This window comes from Lepidochelys kempii, chromosome 2, assembly GCF_965140265.1.
Source record: "Lepidochelys kempii isolate rLepKem1 chromosome 2, rLepKem1.hap2, whole genome shotgun sequence".
Lineage (NCBI taxonomy): Eukaryota > Metazoa > Chordata > Testudines > Cheloniidae > Lepidochelys > Lepidochelys kempii.
Genome location: NC_133257.1, coordinates 202,539,880 through 202,563,397, shown reverse-complemented (window position 1 = coordinate 202,563,397; position 23,518 = coordinate 202,539,880). Strand labels below are relative to the sequence as shown.

Sequence of the window (23,518 nt, the reverse complement as noted above, 5' to 3'; positions counted from 1 at the left end):
AATTGCGCCTGGGGAAGCCGATCCACCCCGGTAGGGTGCACCGGCTCTTGCCGGTACACCGTACTGGGGCATACCGGCTTACTTTCACCTCTGTGTGGTGGCAAGGCTACACGTATGCTTCTCCCTGCCTCTCCCCTCCCTCTATTTGGAGTAGCTAGCATCCTACAGGCAATGAGGAGGCAGTAGCACAAGAAAACAGAGACTGCAGTTGTGGCTGGTCCAGTGTATGAGTGGTAATGACCCTCAACAGTCTGTTTTCAGAGACTTGATTGAATTGTTTCGCAAGATACCAATACAAAGTCACAAAACAGTCACAAAATGTTATCACAAGTGTTAGAATTCATGCTTAAAGCTTATTGCCTATTTTGTAATTTTTCAGCCTAAAGGAATTTCTCCAGATCCTAATTTTACTGATCTGTATGGAGTGGAGCAGATAGATGTTTCCGTCTTTCAAACAGTCAGTACGTGCATAGAACATAATTATCTAAACACCTTGTAAGTGTTTGCAGTATTGGAGCTTTAATCTTCATTTTATTCTCGGAATCATATCTAGAATCCAGTGCCCTAAATCTTAAAAAGTATGACATTTATCTCACAGAATCTGTGGCTTTCGTTATGCTGTTTCTCATTGGACTTTTTTTCTTTACTTTTCAGGTTGGCTTCATGAGCTGGGGAAACGTATAGAGTCTCCTTACTATGGCAATAATACATTAGGAGGCCCGTCAATCAGAAGTGCCTATATAGCTGCCCTCTATTTCACTCTCAGCAGTCTCACCAGTGTTGGGTTTGGAAATGTTTCGGCCAATACTGATGCAGAAAAGATTTTCTCCATTTGCACAATGCTGATTGGGGGTAAGTAAAAATGTTTTGCAAAAAGTCAAATTTGAACGGGGAAAAAAGGCAATTTTAAACTATAATTTGAAATGAATTCAAGTAAAACACTCATCCTAAAATGCCATGTCCTTGATTAAATTTGAAATTTGGGAGCCATGATGTGGTACATTTTCATTAGCACAATAGCAAATTCAATGAATCTGAAACCTTTTTTTGGTATAGTAAACCAACAAACAATTGTCTGCAGGTCTCAATTTTTAATTGCAAGGGCAACAATAATATTGAATAAAATATGCCTGATCACTGTTGTAGATTAATATAAAAGCTGGAAGGGTTTTTGTTATATTTGGTCTTCTTATTGTTACCTGCTTTTGATTTATCTTGATAAAGGTTTGTTACTGTTGAAAAAATATTTGCTCATCGCAGCGGCTTTATTTCTGTTGAGTCAAACTCCCGCATCTCGCTCCAAGATTCCAAACTGGTTTCATCTTCAAAATGTGGTATACCTGGATCAGGATAAGTAACAGTAATAGAGAAAAGTGGAGAGAGAGTTCTGCAGGTTTTTATACATTTACTTTCATCTCTTCTCCAAAAATATTGGCATTAAAGCATAATACATATTTCACACAAATCAAAGGCAATGTTTGGCATGTGTGGAGGGAAGCAAAGTGAGTCACCATTAGACCTCTGTGCACCACATTGTTTTTCTGGCTGCTTAATTGTCCCGGATTTAGTGGTAAGTATTTTCACCAGTGAAGTTTCACTCCAAGCCTAGTCTTCATGACTCTTCTTGTCAGTTCAGCAATGTAAATTTCCACAGTATAAACTTGACAACTTGACACCAGAGACTATGGTACATGCTGAATACCACTGTAAATTATGAATTCACAGCATTCAGCAATGACATATAAAAATATAAAAAGCCTGATGAATTATCAGCTCTTTTTCATTGGCCTGGCAATAAGTAGCTGTAATTATAATGAGTCAGACAAGGAACAGTGTCTTATTAATTCCAGCAGTTTCATGAATGCTACAGTTAGTACAGTAATTAATTTGATTGATAACATACAATTTCAATGCTGAATAATAGTGAAAAGGTTAAATATTTAACCTTCAAGTGTTCCACATGCATTCAAGGTAGTCAAACAAAACTTTTTGTCGTGGAATACGTGGGGGGGGGGGTTGTTTTTATTGAGGTAATCAAGAAATATCCATGAAGGGATGATGAAGATGGCAAGACTTCCAAAAACGTACCTTGGTAAAACATAAAGGAACCCTGTAACTGCCATATATTTCCTAGATAAAAGAATATTACTTATTTTCATTTCAAATATCAGTTCAGATGCTGGGGGGCAGTAGAGGGGGGGGTGTTTGTGTGTGTGTGTGTGTGTTTGTTTGTTTTTGGTTTAATTTGCAGACTTTATAATAATCAGAAGTTTATTTTTCATGTTAAGAGAAAAAGAGACTTAATTCTCCCTGCAGCTCATGGCTGTCTTTCGCTGAAGTCAGAGAGATTCATTTGAACTCTGTATGGTGTGGCACAAGGAATCAGGCCTCCAAACAGTTATTAGCTCTCAGAACACTACAACGAGTTAGTAACTAATTGGTGTGAGATGCAGATCTTGGGTTTAACTTTGAGAGATGTTTTCTTACACCTGGGTAGTGGGTCCACTGTGTGCATGTGGAGGGGGGAGTGTTGAGGAAATGCAGAGGGACTGTCAGATTCTATCAGGACTGTAATGCAGATGCAACAGAAGAAAACTGGTAGCTGAAACACAGATTGAGTCAAGGGTATGTTGGAAGAATAGGGAATGAGCTTAAATTCGGGAAGGGGCTGGATGGCAGCATATGTCAAGAAGAGAAGGAAGAAGAGGTTGATTTAGAGCACTTTTGACTGAAGGTTTGTGGAAATTTAAGTATGTGGGACATTATTTAGGGGACTCAGCAGAGAGGGTAAAGGGGGCAGTGGAGTTGTCATGGGGCAGTGGGAGGTAACAAACATGGTAGACAAAGGAACTTATCTTCACCTCAGTAGAATTTGTTGGGGACAAGAATATTCATCTACACTGTTTCAAGGCTTAAGGTATTTTTGTCTGACAAATGCGGTTCTTAGTGTGCCTTTGGTGTATATTTTTCCCAGATCTTATATTTTACTATACATTAATATGACTAAAGTCTTGAAAATTAATACTTTATTTATTTTGCAAGATACTTACCCTGGTGAGGCATTAATTAATACATCTGTTGGCTTCATATGGAGTGGATAGTATTTTTTTTAAAGTAGAAGGAATAATGTTTTCTGGGTGTCACTGCAGGGTAGGTCAGTTGGAAAAGTATATATCATTGACTAAAGTGTGAATTTATTACATCATTAAGAAAAGAATGATCTAGCCTTTATTAATAAAGTTCTGTAGGCTGGCAGATAAAGGAAAGGAGTACATTCAGGACAGAAAGAGCCTGTAATTTTTTCCTCTAAGAACTTTTCAAGCATGACCTCAAGAATTGGGGAGAAAAAATATTTATTGATTAAATGAGATGCTTCCTTATCTTAGGTTTATGAAACTTTGGTTGATGCTTATGAATTTTAAGTAATGTCTGTACTTCAAAAGTAGCCCTTATTTGCTGTGTATTGATTTTTATTTTATTGTACTATGAAGTGGTATTCTTGTTTTATTATATCTGTTTGCTAGTTTTGATGTACTGATTTTGTATGAATTTTTCAATTATGGTGTAAGACAGATAAATAATCCTAGGAAAGAGAAAAATATCTTACTCCGTGCAATACGTGGTCCCAGAGTTGGGGGAGAAAGTAAGTGGATCATGCACAGATAGAATTTTCAAGATAAGTAAGATTGTTAGACTTTAGTAGATCCATCTTTCTGCTCTTGACAGGTGAACTTGCTTTCAGCAGCTGAGTCCATATATATTACAGATTGCATTGTGATATTACTGTATTTGTTCAGCAGAACACTGCAATAGAGCAGCCAATATTACTGGACACTTTTGGCAACTGTGGGCTTAATCTTTCTGCCTCTGTTGCTCGTGTAAAATTGGGATAATACCACCCTCTCACTTCACAGGGGTGGTGTGAAGGTAAATTGATTCATATTTGGGAAGCTTTCCAATACTATACTGATAGTCCATTAGTCACATAGAAAAGTCCATTAAAAAATTAGTCATTCTGAATTCAGAGAAGGGTTTGAATAGCATGCAGCAAATAAGGCCTGAGGCCACACATTGAATGACGATAAAAAAAAATGTTTAAATAACTACCCAGTTAGAGAACATCGTAGCCACTGGAGATGGCCATGGTGGGGAAAGTGTCATTGCCCCCCCCACACTTTTTAAATAGGGGAGCATGTCCCCCCCACTTTTGAAAACCTGAACTCAACAGGGATGCAACAAGGGGGACAGCCTCCTGACCAGAGCAGGGTGGCATAACAGTGGATCACCTACCCAGCTGGCAAGGTGGAGGGGCAGCTGGGCCATATTTGAGTGAGTGGCATTGCAACCTGGTGTACAAGGTTGCAACACCACTGAAATTTGGCCCATTTTGATTGATTGCCCATTCCCACTTTTCCCAATGCCCATGGTGAACATTGTCCATCCTGTGCACTGAATGAGGGTCCCGTGGAAATAAATATTATGTGATCATGGAATTAAAGACACCCAGAAGGCATACACACGACTGTATGCATGGACAATCTGAGTCTGGCATTTCCTAACTGTTAGCTGCTTGACTTTGCAACAGCCATGTTCTTTTACCATAGGTTTTTTTTAATGGGGGGTGTGTGTGTGTGTGTTTAGATATTATGTATACACACACACACCATGTTCTCTCACTGTGCAGTCTCTCTCTTTCCATTGCAACATACTCATCCCATTTTACTGATTTGCTTGTATTGCCCTGATTTCAGCTCAGATCACCTCTGAAACATTTCAAATTTTATTGTCATAAATATAAAGGGAAGGGTAACCACCTTTCTGTATACAGTGCTATAAAATCCCTCTTGGCCAGAGGCAAAATCCTTTCACCTGTACAGGGTCAAGAAGCTAAGGTAACCCCCCTGGCACCTGACCCAAAATGGCCAATGAGGGGACAAGATTCTTTCAAATCTGGAGCGGGGACAAAAGGTTTTGTGTCTGTGCTATACCTTTGCCAGGAACAGATTAAGGATGCAATCCTTCCAACTCCTGTAAAGTTAGTAAGTAATCTAGCTAGAAAATGCATTAGATTTTCTTTTGTTTAATGGCTTGTAAAATTCACTGTGCTGGAGGAATGTGTATTCCTGTTTTTGTGTCTTAAGGTTTTGCCTAGAGGGATTCTCTGTTTTGAATCTGCCTGCCTGTGAGATTATCTTCCATTCTAATCTTACAGAGTTTTTCTTTTATCTTTGTTTTGTTCTTCTAATAAAGTTCTGTTTTTTAAGAATCTGATTGGGTTCTTAGGGTCCTAAGAAACCCAAGTTGGTCTGTGTTCAACTTGTTTATTCTCAAGCCTCTCCAGGAAAGGGGGTGTGTTGGGCTTGGGGGGATATTTTGCGGGAAGACGTCTCCAACTGGTCTCTTTCCCTGTTTTTTGTTTAAATCGCTTGGTGGTGGGAGCATAGGGTTCAAGGACAAGGCAAAGTTTGTACCTTGGGGAAGTGTTTAACCCAAGCTGGTAAGAATAAGTTAAGGGGGTCTTTCATGCAGGTCCCCACATCTGTACCCTAGAGTTCAGAGTGGGGAAGGAACCTTGACAGGTACTGTGCTTTGTTTAATTCTCTAATCTCCTTTCACAACAAAGGAGCTACTGGTTCCTTTATTGTGCTCTTCTGAACTTATAACAGTTTTCAAAACTTTTCTAAACTAGAGAATGTGTTGTCTGTCTCTAGCTTGTGACCAACAGGAAACATCCCTTCTTTCTCACATTCCCCTTGTCTTTCTCTTTACCCATGGAATCTGTTTACGTTGCCACTTAAGGTCATTACCATGTTAGTCTTGTTTATAAACTGACATGTTCAGTATTCTGGGGAGCCTTTCTCTGCTTCCTTTCAAGTGCTATGAAGACAGATACCCTATAAGAGTCTATTCTTAAGGTATATGTCTACACTACGAAATTAGGTCGATTTTATAGAAGTCAATTTTTAGAAACCGATTTTATATAGTCGATTGTGTATGTCCCCACTAAGTGCATTAAGTCGGCAGAGTGTGTCCTCACTACCGTGCTAGCATCAGCTACCCCCACAGTGCACCACTCCGTAAGTCATCCAACAGTTCCCGCAGTTTCTGCTGCCCATTGGAATGCTGGGTTAAGCTCCCAATGCCTGATGGGGCAAAAACATTGTTGAGGGTGGTTCTGGGTACACGTGATCATGTTATACCAATAAAATAAAAACCAGCAGGATCTTATTAAAGGGGAAAAGGCAAAATGCCACATTTATTGTGAATACAGAAAGAATCATAGTAAGCAGTTAGTTATAGCTGTAACATTCCATTCAATTTCACATTCATTCACACACACACACACACAGGTTCTGAAAGGTTGTTGTCATAGTTACCGGCCTTAGAGTTGCTCATGCCAAGCCACTGGCCAGGTGGCCTGGACATGAGGAAGGAGCAGGGCCTTGTCAGATGCACATCTGATGCTCCTGGAAGTTGGTTTGCAGAATCAGACCCCAAAGTTCTCACTTTCTAGAGTCCATTTTTATAGGAATTTCTTCCTATGCCAGTCTATGGGAATTGCTTCATCATGCTGTTGCTTAATCAAGTAGCAGATGGCACATTCCTGACGGCTCCGTGCTGCCAGATGTTATCTTGTTCTTTGGTTCTCCCATCCTTGAGGCTATTGGGTGGATTCCAGTCTGCCCTCCGGGGGTCCTCTGGTTATTTCCACTTGACGCCTTCTTCAGCTGATGGACACTGGATTCTTATGCTGGCACCTCCCTGATCATTCAATTATTATCCACACCAAGCATCCATCCACATACATCCTCTATCTCTATTTTAATCACAATTGTTAACAAAGCGAGATGAATATAACAAAAGGGCGGGGAGTCTCTGGGTGCTGTTTCTGTTGTTACAGAGTGTTGCTTTGAATCTCTCTCTTTGTGAGTAGTTGTTGTTACAAAGAATTGCTTTGAGAACAGACTCTGTCTTAGAATGTACTAACATAATTAGCAGCTTGCAAGTTTCACACAGAGAGAGAGAGAAACAGTACCAAAAACCAAGAGACCTCTTAATACCCTGGAATTTAAACTATGGGGAATCGAACTCATTTGTGATTTTAATACAGAACTTCTTTAATATGATCCAACAATCAGTCGCCCCTCCCTCCATGAAAGGAACGGCAGACAATCGTTTCGCACCTTTTTTCCGTGCAGATGCCATACCACGGCAAGCATGGAGCCCGCTCAGCTTAGCTCACAGTCACTGCTGCTGTTGTGTCCTGGGTGCTGCCGTCAGCAGACGGTGCAGTACGACTGCTAACCGTCGTCATCCACTGCAACTCTGCTCTCTTGGTGCCATGACTCCACCTCTCAGGTCCTCTCGTTCTGTATAAATATTTATTCTCGTGGCATCCATCGTCATCCACTGCTTCCGCTGCAACTCTGCTCTCCTGCTGTCCTGCAGATGCCATACCACAGCAAGCATGGAGCCCACTCATCTCACCACTGCTCTTGTGAGCATTGTAAACACCTCGCGCATTATCCTGTAGTATGTGCAGAACCTGCAAAAGCAGGCGAGGGGGCGACAACAGCATGATCATGATTGTGATGAGGACATGGACACAGACTTCTCTCAAAGCACAGGCCCTGGCAATTTGGACATCATGGTGGTAATGGGGCAGGTTCCTGCTGTGGAACGCTGATTCTGGGCCTGGGAAACAAGCACAGACTGGTGGGACCACATAGTGTTGCAGGTCTGGGATGATTCCCAGTGGCTGTGAAACTTTCGCATGCATGAGGGCACTTTCATGGAACTTTGTGACTTGCTTTCCCTGCCCTGAAGCACAAGAATACCAAGATGAGAGCAGCCCTCACAGTTGAGAAGCGAGTGGTGATAGCTCTGTGGAAGCTTGCAATGCCAGACAGCTACCGGTCAGGAATCAATTTGGAGTGGACAAATCTACTGTGGGGGCTGCTGTGATCCAAGTAGCCAACGCAATCACTGAGCTGCTGCTATCAAGGGTCGTGACTCTGGGAAATGTGCAGGTCATAGTGGATAGCTTTGCTGCAACGGGGTTCCCTAACTGTGGTGGGGCGATAGACGGAACGCATATCCCTATCTTGGGACTGGACCACCTTGGCAGACAGTACGTAAACTGCAAGGGGTATTTTTCAATGGTGCTGCACTGGTGGATCACAAGGGACGTTTCGCCGACATCAACGTGGAATGGCCGGGAAAGGTGCATGACGCTTGCATCTTCAGGAACTCTGGTCTGTTTGAACAGCTGCAGGAAGGAACTTACTTCCCAGACCATAAAATTACAGTTGGGGATGTTGAAATGCCCATAGTTATCCTTGGAGACCCAGCCTACCCCTTAATGCCATGGCTCATGAAGCCATACACAGGCACCCTGGATAATAGTAAGGAGCTGTTCAACTATAGGCTGAGCAAGTGCAGAATGGTGGTAGAATGTGCATTTGGACATTTAAAAGCTTGCTGGCGCAGTTTACTGACTAGGTTAGAACTCAGCGAAACCAATATTCCCATTGTTATTGGTGCTTGCTATGTGCTTCACAATATCTCTGAGAGTAAGGGGGGAGACATTTATGGCGGGGTGGGAGGTTGAGGCAAATCACCTGGTGGCCGATCACGCGCAGTCAGACACCAGGGCAATTAGAAGAGTACAGCTGGGTGCCCTACGCATCGGAAAAGCTTTGAAAAACAGTTTCATGACTGGCCAGGCTACGGTGTGACACTTCTGTTTGTTTCTCCTTGATGAAAACCCACCCCCTTGGTTGACTCTACTTCCCTGTAAGCCAACTGACCTCCCACCCCTTTGATCACCACTTTCAGAGGCAATAAAGTCATTATTGTTTCAAAATCATGCATTCTTTATTAATTCATCACACAAATAGGGGGAAAACTCGCAAGGTAGCCCAGGAGGGGTGGGTGAGGAGGGAAGCACCGGGTGGGGTGGTGGAGGAGGGAAGGACAAGGCCACACTACAGTTCAAAACTTATTGAATGCCAGCCTTCTGTTGCTGGGCAATCCTTAGTGGTGGAGTAGCTAGGTGCCTGTAGCCTCTCCCCTCACCCCCAGCCATTCTTGGGTGTCTGGGTGAGGAGGATATAGAACTTGGGGGAGCAGGTGGTTATACAGGGGCTGCAGCAGCAGTCTGTGCTCCTCTGCCTTTCCTGCAGCTTTGCCAGATGCCTGAGCATCTCAGTTTGCTCCCACATTAGCCTCAGCATTGCATCCTGTCTCCTCTCATGGGGCTCCTCCCTCCTCTCATCTCATTCATTTAACGCTTTTCTGGACTCTGCCATTGTTTACCTCCCTGCATTCTGCTGTGCTCTTTCAGTGCTGGAGGACTGCATGAGCTCTGAGAACATGTCATCACGAGTGCATTTTTTTCACCTTCTAATCTGCGCTAGCCTCTGGAACGGAGATGATAGAGGGAGTGTAGAAACATTTGCAGCTGCAGGAGGAAAAAAAGGGAGAGTAGTATTTAAAAAGATACATTTTAGAGAATAAAGGGAAGACTATTTCACACTGAATCAAGCGATTCACATTACATAGCACATGTGCTTTTGGTACAATTTTGAAGTAGAGTCAACCAAGGGGGTGGGTTTTTGGTCACATTTTGCCTCTTATATTGAGTGCCTGCCGGTTTGGTGTGAGACATCACACACGCTCGGCTGGACAACAGAATTTGGCTTGCAGGCAGCCATGGTAAGGCAAAGGGTTTCGGCTTCGTCAACCTTCATAACATGTGGGAATGGTTTCAAATAGCAGCGCCCTCCTTTCCCATACCAAGTGTCATAAATATAAAGGGAAGGGTAAACCCCTTTGAAATCCCTCCTGGCCAGGGGAAAGCTCCTCTCACCTGTAAAGGGTTAAGAAGCTAAAGGTAACCTCGCTGGCACCTGACCAAAATGACCAATGAGGAGACAAGATACTTTCAAAAGCTGGGAGGAGGGAGAGAAACAAAGGGTCTGTGTCTGTCTGTCTATGCTGCTTTTGCCAGGGACAGACCAGGAATGGAGTCTTAGAACTTTTAGTAAGTAATCTAGCTAGGTATGTGTTAGATTATGATTTCTTTAAATGGCTGAGAAAAGAATTGTGCTGAATAGAATAACTATTTCTGTCTGTGTATCTTTTTTGTAACTTAAGGTTTTGCCTAGAGGGGTTCTCTATGTTTTTGAATCTAATTACCCTGTAAGATATCTACCATCCTGATTTTACAGGGGGGATTTCTTTATTTCTATTTACTTCTATTTTTATTAAAAGTCTTCTTGTAAGAAACTGAATGCTTTTTCATTGTTCTAAGATCCAAGGGTTTGGATCTGTGGTCACCTATGCTAATTGGTGAGGCTTTTTATCCAACATTTCCCAGGAAAGGGGGGGTGCAAGTGTTGGGAGGATTGTTCATTGTTCTTAAGATCCAAGGGTCTGGGTCTGTAGTCACCTAGGCAAATTGGTGAGGCTTTTTACCAAACCTTGTCCAGGAAGTGGGGTGCAAGGTTTTGGGAAGTATTTTGGGGGGAAGGACGCGTCCAAACAGCTCTTCCCCAGTAACCAGTATTAGTTTGGTGGTGGTAGCGGCCAGTCCAAGGACAACGGGTGGAATATTTTGTACCTTGGGGAAGTTTTGACCTAAGCTGGTAAAGATAAGCTTAGGAGGTTTTTCATGCAGGTCCCCACATCTGTACCCTAGAGTTCAGAGTGGGGGAGGAACCTTGACACCAAGCAAAGCCCGTTGGGTTGGCCATTTAAAAGGAGGAGCTGCGGTTTTAGGGTGAATGTGCAGCACAACCCAACCCCCCTCTCTCCAATGCTCTGGGATGATCGCTTCACACACACACCACCGCATGGCTAGTATCAGGGAAGATCCCTGTCAGCCAAATGCAAATGACTCAGCATGAATGGGCCTCCCCACACTGCGTGGCTAACAGCAGGGATGGTTTCTTTTCATCCAAAGGCAAACAGCCCAGCAGGAACGGGCACCTCTGAATGTCCCCTTCAACAAATTTCCCATATTTCAACGAGGTGACCATGAATGATATCACTCTCCTGAGGCTAACACAGAGAGATAAAGAACAGCTGTTGCTTGAATGCCACCAAAGCCTGGGCCCATTCACTGCAATCCTTTGTTCTGAAATGATTCCAGACTACTTGGTACTGGCTTGGCATGGTAAAGTGTCCTATCATGGAGGACGGAATAAGGCTGCCCTCCCCAGAAACCTTCTGCAAAGGCTTTTAGAGTACCTCCAGGAGTGCTTCATGGAGATGTCCCTGGAGGATTTCTGCTCCATCCCCAGACACGTTAACAGACTTTTCCAGTAGCTATACTGGCTGCGAATGCATCCCAAGTCTTCAGGGAAAATTAATCATTAAACACGCTGCTTTTAAACCCTTTATTATATTTACAAAGGTACACTCACCAGAGGTGCCTTCTGCGGCTTCATGGTCCGGGAGCCCGCCTTGGGAAGGTTGGGAGGGTTTTGGCTCCAGGGTAATGAACAGTTCCTGGCTGCCAGGGAGAAGGGATTCTCCACTTGCCTGCTGTGCACTATCCTCAACTACCTCCTCCTCCTGCTCCTCATCTTCCTCATCCCTGTTGTGTGAGGCTCCCCCCTTGCAGGTGTCCATGAACAGTGGTGGGGTAGCAGTAGGGCCCCTCCCCCCCCCCGAACTGCATGCAGCTCATCATAGAAGTGGCATGTATGGGTTTCTGACCCAAAGCGATTGTTTGCCTCCTTTGTTTTTTGATAGGCTTGCTTGAGCTCCTTAAGTTTCACACGGCACTGCTGTGTCCCCCCATTGTAGCCTCTGTCCATCATGCCCTTGGAGATTTTGGCATATATATATATATTGGCATTTCGTCTTTTGGAACGGAGTTCTGCCTGCACGGATTCTTCTCCCCATACAGCAATCAGATCTAGTACCTCACGTTCGGTCCATGCTGGAGCTCTTTTGCAATTCTGGGACTGCATGGTCACCTGTGTTGATGAGCTCTGCGTGGTCACCTGTGCTGATCAGCTCACCATTCTGACCAAACAGGAAATGAAATTCAAAAGTTCCCGGGGCTTTTCCTATCTACTTGGCCAGTGCATCTAAGTTGAGAGCGCTGTCCAGAGCGGTCACAATGTAGCACTCTGGGATAGCTCCCAGAGGCCAATACTGTCGAATTGTGTCCACACTACCCGAAATTCGACCCATCAAGGTCGATTTTAACACTAAATCCCTTGCTGGGGAGGAGAACAGAAAACGATTTTAAGAGCCCTTTAATTCGACAAAACAGGCTTGTTCGTGTGGATGGATCAACCTAATGCTGCTAAATTTGACCTAAACTCATCATGTAGACCAGGGCATAGAGTAATGAAACTCTTAAATAGTTTTTTCAATAAACAATTTATAAATAGGTACATTTTGTATCACACTGTAGATGCAATCTAGAACTAAATACTTCCACTCACAACAGACAAGCACGCTGCACACCTAAACATGGACAGATTATGTCTGTGGGCATGCCTTCAGTTTTGCCTCAGGTCTTTTTATTCCCAAGCCACTTTCTAATTGCAAGTAAAACTCTGTGTCAGACCTGTTGGGATAATTGGGCCTACACATTTTCCGTAATTGTGAGTGCAACTGTAAAAAGTGAATGAAAATGTATAAAAGGTCACAATAACCAATAATAAATCTTGATGGGAAAAAGACACAAAAGAGACTCAGACTGAGTTCATCCAAACAAAGGTTATGTTTAACTGGCAGGCCTACTTGGTTACTGGACCATGTATGTGTTCATATGTGCTTCCCATACAAGCACCGAGTGTCCACATAAGCTGTGCTGGACACAGGTCTAATGCTGTGTACACACGTATACATATATCCATGCTGTCAACGTCAGTGATACCATTTTAGGGGTGGTATCCCAAGTTCTGTGCAGATAGGGAGACACCCTGGGAATCTCTTTGCTTTGTGTTCTGGGTGTTTGTCCCCTGCCTTCACACATTTGTCAATAGCAGTTCATGATCACATCTCCCCTCACTCTTATTCCTTGCAACACTGGGGTGGGAGACATGGAGCAATGGGATGATGATGTGGCTCTGCTCCTGCTCCTTATCACAGGAAAATGTTTATGCAGTGGAGTAAGCAATCAGTGAGATGCTGGATGGAATTTGGGCAGAACTTTCTGACACGTCGAAGACAGCTGACCTTCAGTGTCTGACAATTCACTCCCGTGGAATAAGATGTGGTGAATGCCTCTATTGCCATGGATGCCCCTGAATGGACTGTCGGTTCTGGTGCAGGAGAACCAGCCCAGTGTGGTGGGATCACATTGTTTTAGAAACCTGGGAGGACCAGCAGTGATTTCAGAACTTCGAATGAGAAAACAGACCTCCATGGAACTGTGTGAGGATCTTGCACCAACCCTCCAGTGCCAGAACACTCAATTCAGGAAAGCCATACCAGTGCAGCAGTGGGTATTGCCCTGTGGAAGCTGGCAACACCAGACACCTATAAGTCCCCTGCAAACCACTTTGGGGATGGAAAGTCCATTGTTGGGGTGATGGTTCTGCAGATTTGTGAGGCAACTAACACTGTAATCTACCTACGGAAGGTTGCCATAAGAAGCGTTCCAGAAATAGCTGGATTTGAGAGAATGGGGTTTCCAAACTCTGCCAAATGGGCCATTGGCGGTATCCATATTCCAAAAGGGGCGCATGAGTATGTGAACCCAAAATGTTACTCTTCATTTGTTCTTCAAAGCTTAGTGGACAACAGAAGCAGATACAAATGTGGGAAACCCGGGAAAGGTATATAATGCCAGGATGCTGTGGAGATTGGGAATTGTACGTGAAGAGGAAAGAAGGGACTATTTCCAAGAAATGGTATGGCTGTCTATGTTGTGTCTGTGCTTTGATGCTGGCAGACCAGATGCCAGCTCATGTCAAGGCCCCAGGTCTCACTGAACACTAACAAATGCATAGCTAAAAAACAGTCTTGCTTACTTGTGTGTTAGTGTTATCAAAATAAATATTAGATGTTAAATTGATAAGAATGTGTTTAGTGTTTTATAAAATGCTTGTGGGATGCTGCATGTATTGTTCTCACTTAGCTATCCCCCATATTATACATAGCAAGCATTTGTATTGTAAACCTCTGTGACTGTGACTCGTCAAACAGAAATAAGCCTTGTATAATGCAAATGATGGTCTCTGACAAGAAGTTATTAAATCATGTTCATTACATGCAAATGAACTGTTATGTGAGATTAAAGATCAAATGCTCTTAAGTGCATTCCCTCCCACCCCCACCCCTCGATGAAGAAGGGACCTGCATGGAAACTGTTGCTATCAGCTTGATTTCTGAGGGAAGAAGATACAAAAATGCCTCACAAGAAAAATTATCATCTTTTTGCTGTTTGAACTTTCACAGAGACAAAGACACTAAACTAAAGGAGAGAATTCCCAGGGTCAGTCCAGGTCTGCCCTAAAAGACCTTTTGAATGGACAGATTACTATATCTCTGTCATCTTTAGGAGTCATAAATGGCAACTCATTTGTGTGTATATGTTTTCCTGCTTTAACCTGTAAATAACTCTTGTTTCTTTTGCCTAGTTAATAAACCTTTAGATAGTTTATGACAAGTATTGTATTTGGTGTAAGATCTAGGGTACCAATTGACCTAGGGTAATTGACTGGTCTCTTGGGTCTGGAAGCAACCTGAATATATATATTCCACCAGTTTGGGGTGTCTACCCTGTTTTTAACAGTCTGCCCTGAGGTAGTTTTTAACAGTCTGCCCTGCATTCACAGTCATGAGCCGCTGCAGACAGCATAACATGTGCCAACTGTTATACTGGGGGGACACTGCATACCTGCTTCTAACTTGATTCATGAAATCATACCATGACATCAGTGATTCTGGAAAAAGGGAAATCTGTTACAAACTCAGTAGCTGCAGAGTGATCATGGAGTGCACGTTTGAGAGGCTGAAATCTCATTGGTGCTATACACCTGTCTGGAGGCCAATATGGTGAACATTGTTGATAAAACTGTCACCCGTTGCACACGCCATAACATTTGTGAGGGTAAAGAGAAGTGCTTCCATCCTGAGTATGCTCAGGACAAGTCTGCTTTACCGACTGTGTACAAGCAGCTGGATCCCACCCACATGCACACTGGTCCTGTTTCCCAGCAGATGAGGAAAATTAGGGATGTGCACATACCTTGGAACAGGAGGCACAGGATGACATCTGCTTTTGCTGAAGGACACCTTCACACCCAGTGCAGTTGTTGGAAAAGCATAGGAGGGAATAGTGGCACATACTTGTGGGGCTGCATATCTTTGTGAGGGTTTGTTCCCCTACAGTCAAAGATCATTAGTCATTTGTTCCTGTGACAATTCACACATTACAAACCATTATAACAGCAGTGTGATGGGGTGTTCGCCCCACACTGGCAGGGACAAGATTAATAAAGCCCTAAGGAGGCTGGCCAAGAAGGAGCCAATAGGAGAGACCCAGCACAGAGCAGCCAATCAGGCCCAGTGGACTCACTGAAAAGGAGCTGTGGGGCCAGAGTCGGTCACTGCTGGGAGCTTGAGGAGATAAGAGTGTATCCCGAATAGGCTGCAACCCTGTAGCACCTTGGACAGTGCAGGCCAGGGACCTGGGGAGTAAAGATGGAGCTCTGTTTGTTGAGATTGAGTAGGGGAAGTGGCCCAGAGAAATGCAGTGGTAGTCGAAACAAAGGAATGCAGTAGGTGACTGTGGTTTAGGGGTTCCCAGGTCTGGGATCTGGAGCAGTGGGTGGTCCCTGGTTCCCCACCACACACACACTCACCCTGGGGGAAGTGGCTGGACAGTTGGACTGCAGTACTATCCCCCAGAAGAATGAGAAGGCCAGAGGGCTGTGTTGTGAAGCAGATGCCTTGCAGTGATGTGGGTCCAAGAGCAGATGTGACAGCGGGCAAGCCACCATCAGGAGAGGGCATACCGACCTGCAGAGCTAATCCCCAGGACAGCCAGCAGGAGGCGCCACTGTGATGAGTCACGCCCTGTCATAGTCACCTCCACTGGTTTTCACCTTAGGGTATGTCTACACTATAGAATTATGTCGACCTAAATTACATTGATGTACAGCCACCACAGTAATTAAATCACTTTTGCATGTCCACACTATTCTCCTTGTGTCAGTGGTGTACATCTTCACCAGGAGCACTTGCACCGATTTAATTGTCAGTGTGGGGCATTGTGGCAAGGCTTCTGAAAGGCAGCAATATTCGATGTAAACAATGCAGTGTCTATACTGACACTTGTGTCAACCTAACTACATCGAAATTGACTCTACACCTCTTGTGGAGATCATAGAATCATAGAATATCAGGGTTGGAAGGGACCTCAGGAGATCATCTAGTCCAACCCCCTGCTCAAAGCAGGACCAATCCTCTGCTAGATGGATGCCTGCTAGATGATGCCACTGTGGACAGAGGAGATCTAGGAGCCTCTCTGTGCCTACTAGCTTGGAAACACCCCCTGGGGCTTTAAATGGCATGACTGTTTGCTGCCCACCATATACATTAATAGCCCACTGGGCTGCCCCCCCGCCACCACCACTATGGTCTCCTTTCACATTCCAGATTCCTCAACCGCTATGCCTTAGCCCTCCCCCTGTCATAGAATCATAGAATATCAGGGTTGGAAGGGACCCCAGAAGGTCATCTAATCCAACCCCCTGCTCAAAGCAGGACTAATTCCCAGTTAAATCATCCCAGCCAGGGCTTTGTCAAGCCTGACCTTAAAAACCTCTAAGGAAGGAGATTCTACCACCTCCCTAGGTAACGCATTCCAGTGTTTCACCACCCTCTTAGTGAAAAAGTTTTTCCTAATATCCAAACTAAACCTCCCCCACTGCAACTTGAGACCATTACTCCTCGTTCTGTCATCTGCTACCATTGAGAACAGTCTAGAGCCATCCTCTTTGGAACCCCCTTTCAGGTAGTTGAAAGCAGCTATCAAATCCCCCCTCATTCTTCTCTTCTGCAGGCTAAACAATCCCAGCTCCCTCAGCCTCTCCTCATAACTCATGTGTTCCAGTCCCCTAATCATTTTTGTTGCCCTTCGCTGGACTCTCTCCAATTTATCCACATCCTTCTTGAAGTGTGGGGCCCAAAACTGGACACAGTACTCCAGATGAGGCCTCACCAATGTCGAATAGAGGGGAACGATCATGTCCCTCGATCTGCTCGCTATGCCCCTACTTATACATCCCAAAATGCCATTGGCCTTCTTGGCAACAAGGGCACACTGCTGACTCATATCCAGCTTCTTGTCCACTGTCACCCCTAGGTCCTTTTCTGCAGAACTGCTGCCTAGCCATTCGGTCCCTAGTCTGTAGCTGTGCATTGGGTTCTTCCGTCCTAAGTGCAGGACCCTGCACTTATCCTTATTGAACCTCATCAGATTTCTTTTGGCCCAATCTTCCAATTGGTCTAGGTCCTTCTGTATCCTATCCCTCCCCTCCAGCGTATCTACCACTCCTCCCAGTTTAGTATCATCCGCAAATTTGCTGAGAGTGCAATCCACACCATCCTCCAGATCATTTATGAAGATATTGAATAAAACCGGCCCCAGGACCGACCCTTGGGGCACTCCACTTGATACCGGCTGCCAACTAGACATGGAGCCATTGATCACTACCCGTTGAGCCCGACAATTTAGCCAGCTTTCTACCCACCTTATAGTGCATTCATCCAGCCCATACTTCCTTAACTTGCTGACAAGAATACTATGGGAGACCGTGTCAAAAGCTTTGCTAAAGTCAAGAAACAATACATCCACTGCTTTCCCTTCATCCACAGAACCAGTAATCTCATCATAAAAGGCGATTAGATTAGTCAGGCATGACCTTCCCTTGGTGAATCCATGCTGGCTGTTCCTGATCACTTTCCTCTCATGCAAGTGCTTCAGGATTGATTCTTTGAGGACCTGCTCCATGATTTTTCCAGGGACTGAGGTGAGGCTGACTGGCCTGTAGTTCCCAGGATCTTCCTTCTTCCCTTTTTTAAAGATTGGCACTACATTAGCCTTTTTCCAGTCATCCGGGACTTCCCTGGTTCGCCACGAGTTTTCAAAGATAATGGCCAGTGGCTCTGCAATCACAGCCGCCAATTCCTTCAGCACTCTCGGATGCAACTCGTCCAGCCCCATGGACTTGTGCACGTCCAGCTTTTCTAAATAGTCCCTAACCGCCTCTATCTCCACAGAGGGCTGGCCATCTCTTCCCCATTTTGTGATGCCCAGCGCAGCAGTCTGGGAGCTGACCTTGTTAGTGAAAACAGAGGCAAAAAAAGCATTGAGATGGAGTTAAGTCAGTGTAGTGTGCAAGTTACATTGACGGGAGAGACATTTTAGCATAGATGCTTGCAGAGTTAGGTCGATTTAAGCTGCCTTACCTCGACCTAACTCTGTACCATAGACCAGGCCTGAGCATTGGGTTTGTGCTGTAGAGGGTGGCTGCTGAGTTGTAATGCTTCTGAATTCACTATTCACACTTGTTTACAAACCTCTGTTTGGAGCCGTGAATCTCTCTTAATGACCTCATTAACATTTGCTTTGTGGGTGTGCAAGCATTCTTTTTTCCTTTAACCATTCTTTGTCAGCATTGCTACCTGCATATAGCAGTTGTTTATGGAGCTACTAAGGTTAAAAATGCTCAAGGCTGGGGGGAGGTGGTCAGAGAAGAGGTCATTTAAGCATTGGGTAATGGCAGATGCTTGAGTTGTGTTTTGATTTTCTGCATGTGAACCAAGCCCTAAAGACGTTTATCTATCCATTTTCTGTGTTGTGAGTTCTGTTGCGTTTAGAAGAAGTAGTGCTTTCTGTAAGCACATAACACTGACGGCACTTTCCCCATCCCTCGTGTGTATCCTCAGGATTTGGATTTTTCTGAACCTGGTGGGGGGAGTGGTTGTGGCTGATGGCTCTGCACAAGTCTCCTTGCCCTCCCTTTGAAAAGAGGTAACAACAGGGAAAAGCTGTTGGTGGGGCAATTGGTGGAATCCAGGGAGTCCTACAGATTCATCTTTCCCCTCCTGGATGCTCAGGGGACCCCCTGTGAGGGGTTTCAGGAGCCAGTGGGGAGGGTATGGTCCTAGGAGTTCTGCAGGCTCCTCCTGGTTACTCAGGGAATGGGGGAAAGGGTTGGGTCCTATGCCTCGGTAGCATCCGGAGTGGTAGTCAGAGGAAGCAATGATTCAAGGACAGATGCAGTGGCCATGGAGACAGGCAGACCACAAACTCATTTGGCCACCAGTTCTATGAACCTCACCATTAGGGAATGCTCCCATCCTCTAATGCAGAGGAAGCCAACTGTGAAATCTTTTTAGTTAGTTATTATTAACATTATTATTATTTTTGTATTTTCTTCTCTGAAGTCCAGACCTTGACTATACCTGGACCAAGAAATGTGGATCTTGACAAAAAAAAAATAATTGGTTACCCCTACCGTAATACATGCTTCCTGTTCCGTGACTCAGTTAATTAATGCAACTTCCTACAGAAGAGCCTGATCCTCCCCTGCCCTAAGGAACTCAATCTGCCCCTCGTTCCTCCCATCCAGGCTAATAAAGCAGTCCTCCAGCATCCTCCTCCATTTGCCTTTGATGTCTCTGGGGTGCTGCTCCTGCCTCCTAGTGCAATGGTTTTCCTCTCAGGAGTTGAAGGTCATGCCAGTTCAAAGACAAGGATAGCATTATATTTGTTTCCTTTGGAAGATGCCAAGAAATCTCCCCAGATAACATAACTTAGCTGTAGAAAGCCACAACTTTGATACTTTTCAGCATTCCAGTAATGTGACTGTTAGACTGTCCTTGGTTCTCAGACAACTTTTGCAGCCCATAAGAATATAGCAGAGGCTCCGAATGGTAAGATACATCTTCTAATGTTTTTTTTAAATGATAAAATTTTCATAGTATCTCAAGGAGAGGTGGATGGCAGTTCATTTTGAGGGCTATGTTACCAGTTTGAAATTTCTTCTTTAAAGGCTGGCCAACGTTTGGAGAACATAGCAGTTTTCAAGGTAACAGAATGGAAAAGAGAGGTGGCTTTCTAGTCCTGTGGAGGAAATCCAACAGTTTATGCAAGCGAGATGTTTCTGCTAATGGTCACTCCCTACATATTGCTGAATGGATGGGCTTGGTTAACTACAAAGGTTGACCAAGCAGATTTACACTGCCATTGAACCTCAAACTCCAGCTGGAGTTTCTGCTACACCAGAAATTTGCTGAAATGCGATTAAAAGACTCAGAGGCAGTTCAACTGGAAATTCATTATATATTCAGCTAACATACAGAGGTTCCATGCAAAAGGAGATGTGAACCACAAACACTGCCCCTCCCCTGCCAGCATCACCAGAAAATCCTGCCCCTGTGCCTGCCAAACAACAAAGACATGAACAGGGAAAGAGAGCGCACCTCAATCCCCTTGCTTCTCCACTGCGGAGGGACACCTCACTGCATTTATGCAAGCGTCAGACTAGATCTTTCAGCGGGGAAGGACAGCTCAGTGGTTTGAGCATTGGCCTGCTAAACCCAGGGTTATGAGTTCAATCCTTAAGGCATCCATTTAGGGATCTTGGGCAAAAATTGGGGATTGGTCCTGCTTTGAGCAGGGGGTTGGACTAGATGGCCTCCTGACATCTCTTCCAAGCTGTATATTCTATGATTCTCCCATTCCCATTTCCCTGGCTTGTGCAACATGACTCAGTGCGAGGAGAGGGCAGACGCCATAGACAGGGACGGTGAAAATTTTGTAATCTTCCAAATGTAAGGGGACTGTTGTCCTCTTACTAAAACTCAGTGGGGGTGTTTTGGTTAGCTAGCTCCCAGTACCAAAAGAAAGGGGAAGGGTTCGATGGGAAATCAGGACCCTGAGACTGAGAGTCCCCAGGAACAATGGGAAGAGGCCAATGCTCCTAGTCAGCCTGATTGACAGGGCAGGCAGGCTAATCAGGGAGTCAAGAGGCCAGGGGGGTCCCGTCCTCCATGTAACCTGGAATTGCCTGGGTCAGACAGAGTGGGGCTGACCTGAGGCGAAAGCAGGGGCTCACACTGAGCTGGGGAGCAGAGCCGTGCCAGTCAGAGGGGCCAGAAAAGCAGCTCGGGAAGCAGGTCAGTGCTGGGATTAGAGTCACAGACGCAGCTCACAAAGCAGACCTGTGCTAGGAGCAGAGCTGTAGCAACCAGAGCCAGAGGGGCCAGAGAGACAGCCCAGGGAGCTGGGGGCAGGGCAGCAGCAGCAGCCGTGCTGAGGCAGAGTGGTAGAGCCGGAGCTGAGGCTGAAGCAGTCCGGAGCCAAGTGCGGTGAGCAGCTGGGGAGAACGAGGGGGACCCTGGGCCACGGGCCCAGTGCAGTGAGATGCCTCCAGCCAAGAGGCCCTGCAGGCTATTACTTGGAGTGGGATTGTAACCCCGACGGGGCGGGGGCGACACTGGGGAAAAAGGGTCCTGCCACGTAGAGCCTGAGAGCGTGTGGCCCTGCCAGAGCAAGTGTCCGACCCGCAGCATTCCTGCAGCACACCCAGGGCCTGAGAAGGGGCCTGAAATTTGTGAGGAACAGACTGAACTTCCCTTACAGTCCAGAGACACTGGTTGTGATGTCCCCGTGCCACAGAGCAGGGTGACATGTTTCCCTTTAATCTTTCCCATTTTTTCCTTATTATTTTAAATCGATTGCTGTTTGAGAAATTGTATTTGCTTTGAACTCTATGTAATGATCAGTGGGTCAGGGAAGCATCCAGTGCAGAGAGAGTACCCCAGAGTGGGGACACCCTCGCCCCTGTCCGAAGTTACCACAACAAGGTTGGGGGTCAAGTCCCCTAGGAATCCTGGGCCCAGCCTTGCTGGGGTTACGAGGACTCTGCGACACAGGAGTGTGGAAGGGGAGTCCTTGAGGTCAGGCAGGCCTCCGGTTAAAGGAAGTGGGAGCGAGGCCTCAGATCCTTTCGCTAGCCCACTTCACCGGGGTAGTGTATAAGCCAGGAAAGTTCCCCATAATAGCGGGACCATTCCCCTGCTTACACAAAGAAGAAAGGGCTACTGTGATTACTTTTTCCACAGATAGCAAGAATGTTCCCTTCCTGGACCTAACACTTTCTCTACCACCAGTCCCCTGTCCTCTGTTCCACACAGCTCCTGTTTCTAAGGGAAAGATAAGATCAGGCGGAGAGAGGTGATAAAAACACTAAAACAGTTATCTTCCAAGGGATGAAAGACAGCTGTTACTAACTTCAGACAAACAACTATAGGTTTTCTATAGTTGTTGTCACATCCCCAACCAGGACCTTTATAAACTGCCCCCTCCCTTCTCCAGGTCTGCATCCTTAGGACCATCACTGCCTGTGTGCCGGCCAAGAAATGCACAGACAACGGGTACAATGATTTTTCTTTAATAATCTGTTTTTTTTTTCAGATATAGCTTCTGTCAAATGTACAATAGTGGTTTATCGGAAATCAATAAAACCAGTTATTTGTAGATTTTCCATGCTTGAGAACCATGTAAGTGTCAAAGCAGAGTGGGGGCCAGGCTTAAAATCAGGAATTTAGCACCAGAGCAAGAGGAGATATTGATGGGGAGGACTCGTTACTTGTCAGCCTCGGGTTCTGGTTCCTGCTGCAGCTCGAGGCCTTCCTCAGAATCATTGCCGGGGGGGACCTTCCTTAATTGGCTACTCCCGGTAGAGGTGCAAAACCACATGCACCTCATCCTCTGGTTCTTCCAGAGCATCCTCTGTGTTCCCTGCTGCCTCCTCACCCTGGCCTCCTGTTGAATGATAAGGCTGATGGAGTTGAGGAGGGGGTCTTGAGCCACTGAAGCTTTGTACTGGGAACCCTTGACAACGCCTGGGCCAGTTTGTCGTAGAAAGAGCATGTACAAGTCCATCTGGAGCAATTACTGGAGGAGTTTGCCTTCTTGTACAGGATCCTTAAGTGTTTGATGCATTCCCGTTACTAGGACAGAGCCCGCTCAATGCCCACCTGCTCCAGCCTCTTTGAAACTTAACCAATAAAGTTGTATGTTCCTACTGCTCCAGGAAGTCATGGAGGATGGTGTACTCTGACCACACATTGGTCAGCATGCAGGTGTGGTTGGCAGGGTAGGCAGCTGCTCTCAGAGCAGGATCCATATTCACTTATACTGGTCAAAACAGTGCAGCTGAAAGCTGTTCTGATGTGGTCAGTGCAGCTCACTATTACCCAAGAAAATGGGGGGACTGGGATCTTTGTAGTTTGGGTAAAGGTGAGGACTAAAAGAGTTCAGTGCATTGTGGGAATGGGGGTGGAGGATTACTGAAACTGGAGACCTAGTACATGCCCCTTACTCCTGACCACAGCGCAGACTGGCATGGATATGAGGCCATGTCACAGCCTGAAGTGTGTACTTTACCCACACCCCACAGGCATGGTAGCTTATTCATCCTCTACTTGCCTTCAGACATGTGGTTCTGAAGTTTAGATATGAACAATA

General features: G+C 45.3%; 1 protein-coding gene across 2 annotated transcripts in view; it reads left to right on the top strand.

Moving 5' to 3' along the window:
* The window catches only part of KCNH8 (potassium voltage-gated channel subfamily H member 8), a 388,105-nt gene that overhangs the window by 296,580 nt on the left and 68,007 nt on the right, over positions 1 to 23,518 (top strand). For both annotated transcript variants that reach the window (XM_073333523.1, XM_073333524.1), the window contains exon 8: positions 655 to 852. In XM_073333523.1, the coding sequence (XP_073189624.1) occupies positions 655 to 852 (198 nt within the window). The remainder of the gene's footprint in view (positions 1 to 654; positions 853 to 23,518) is intronic.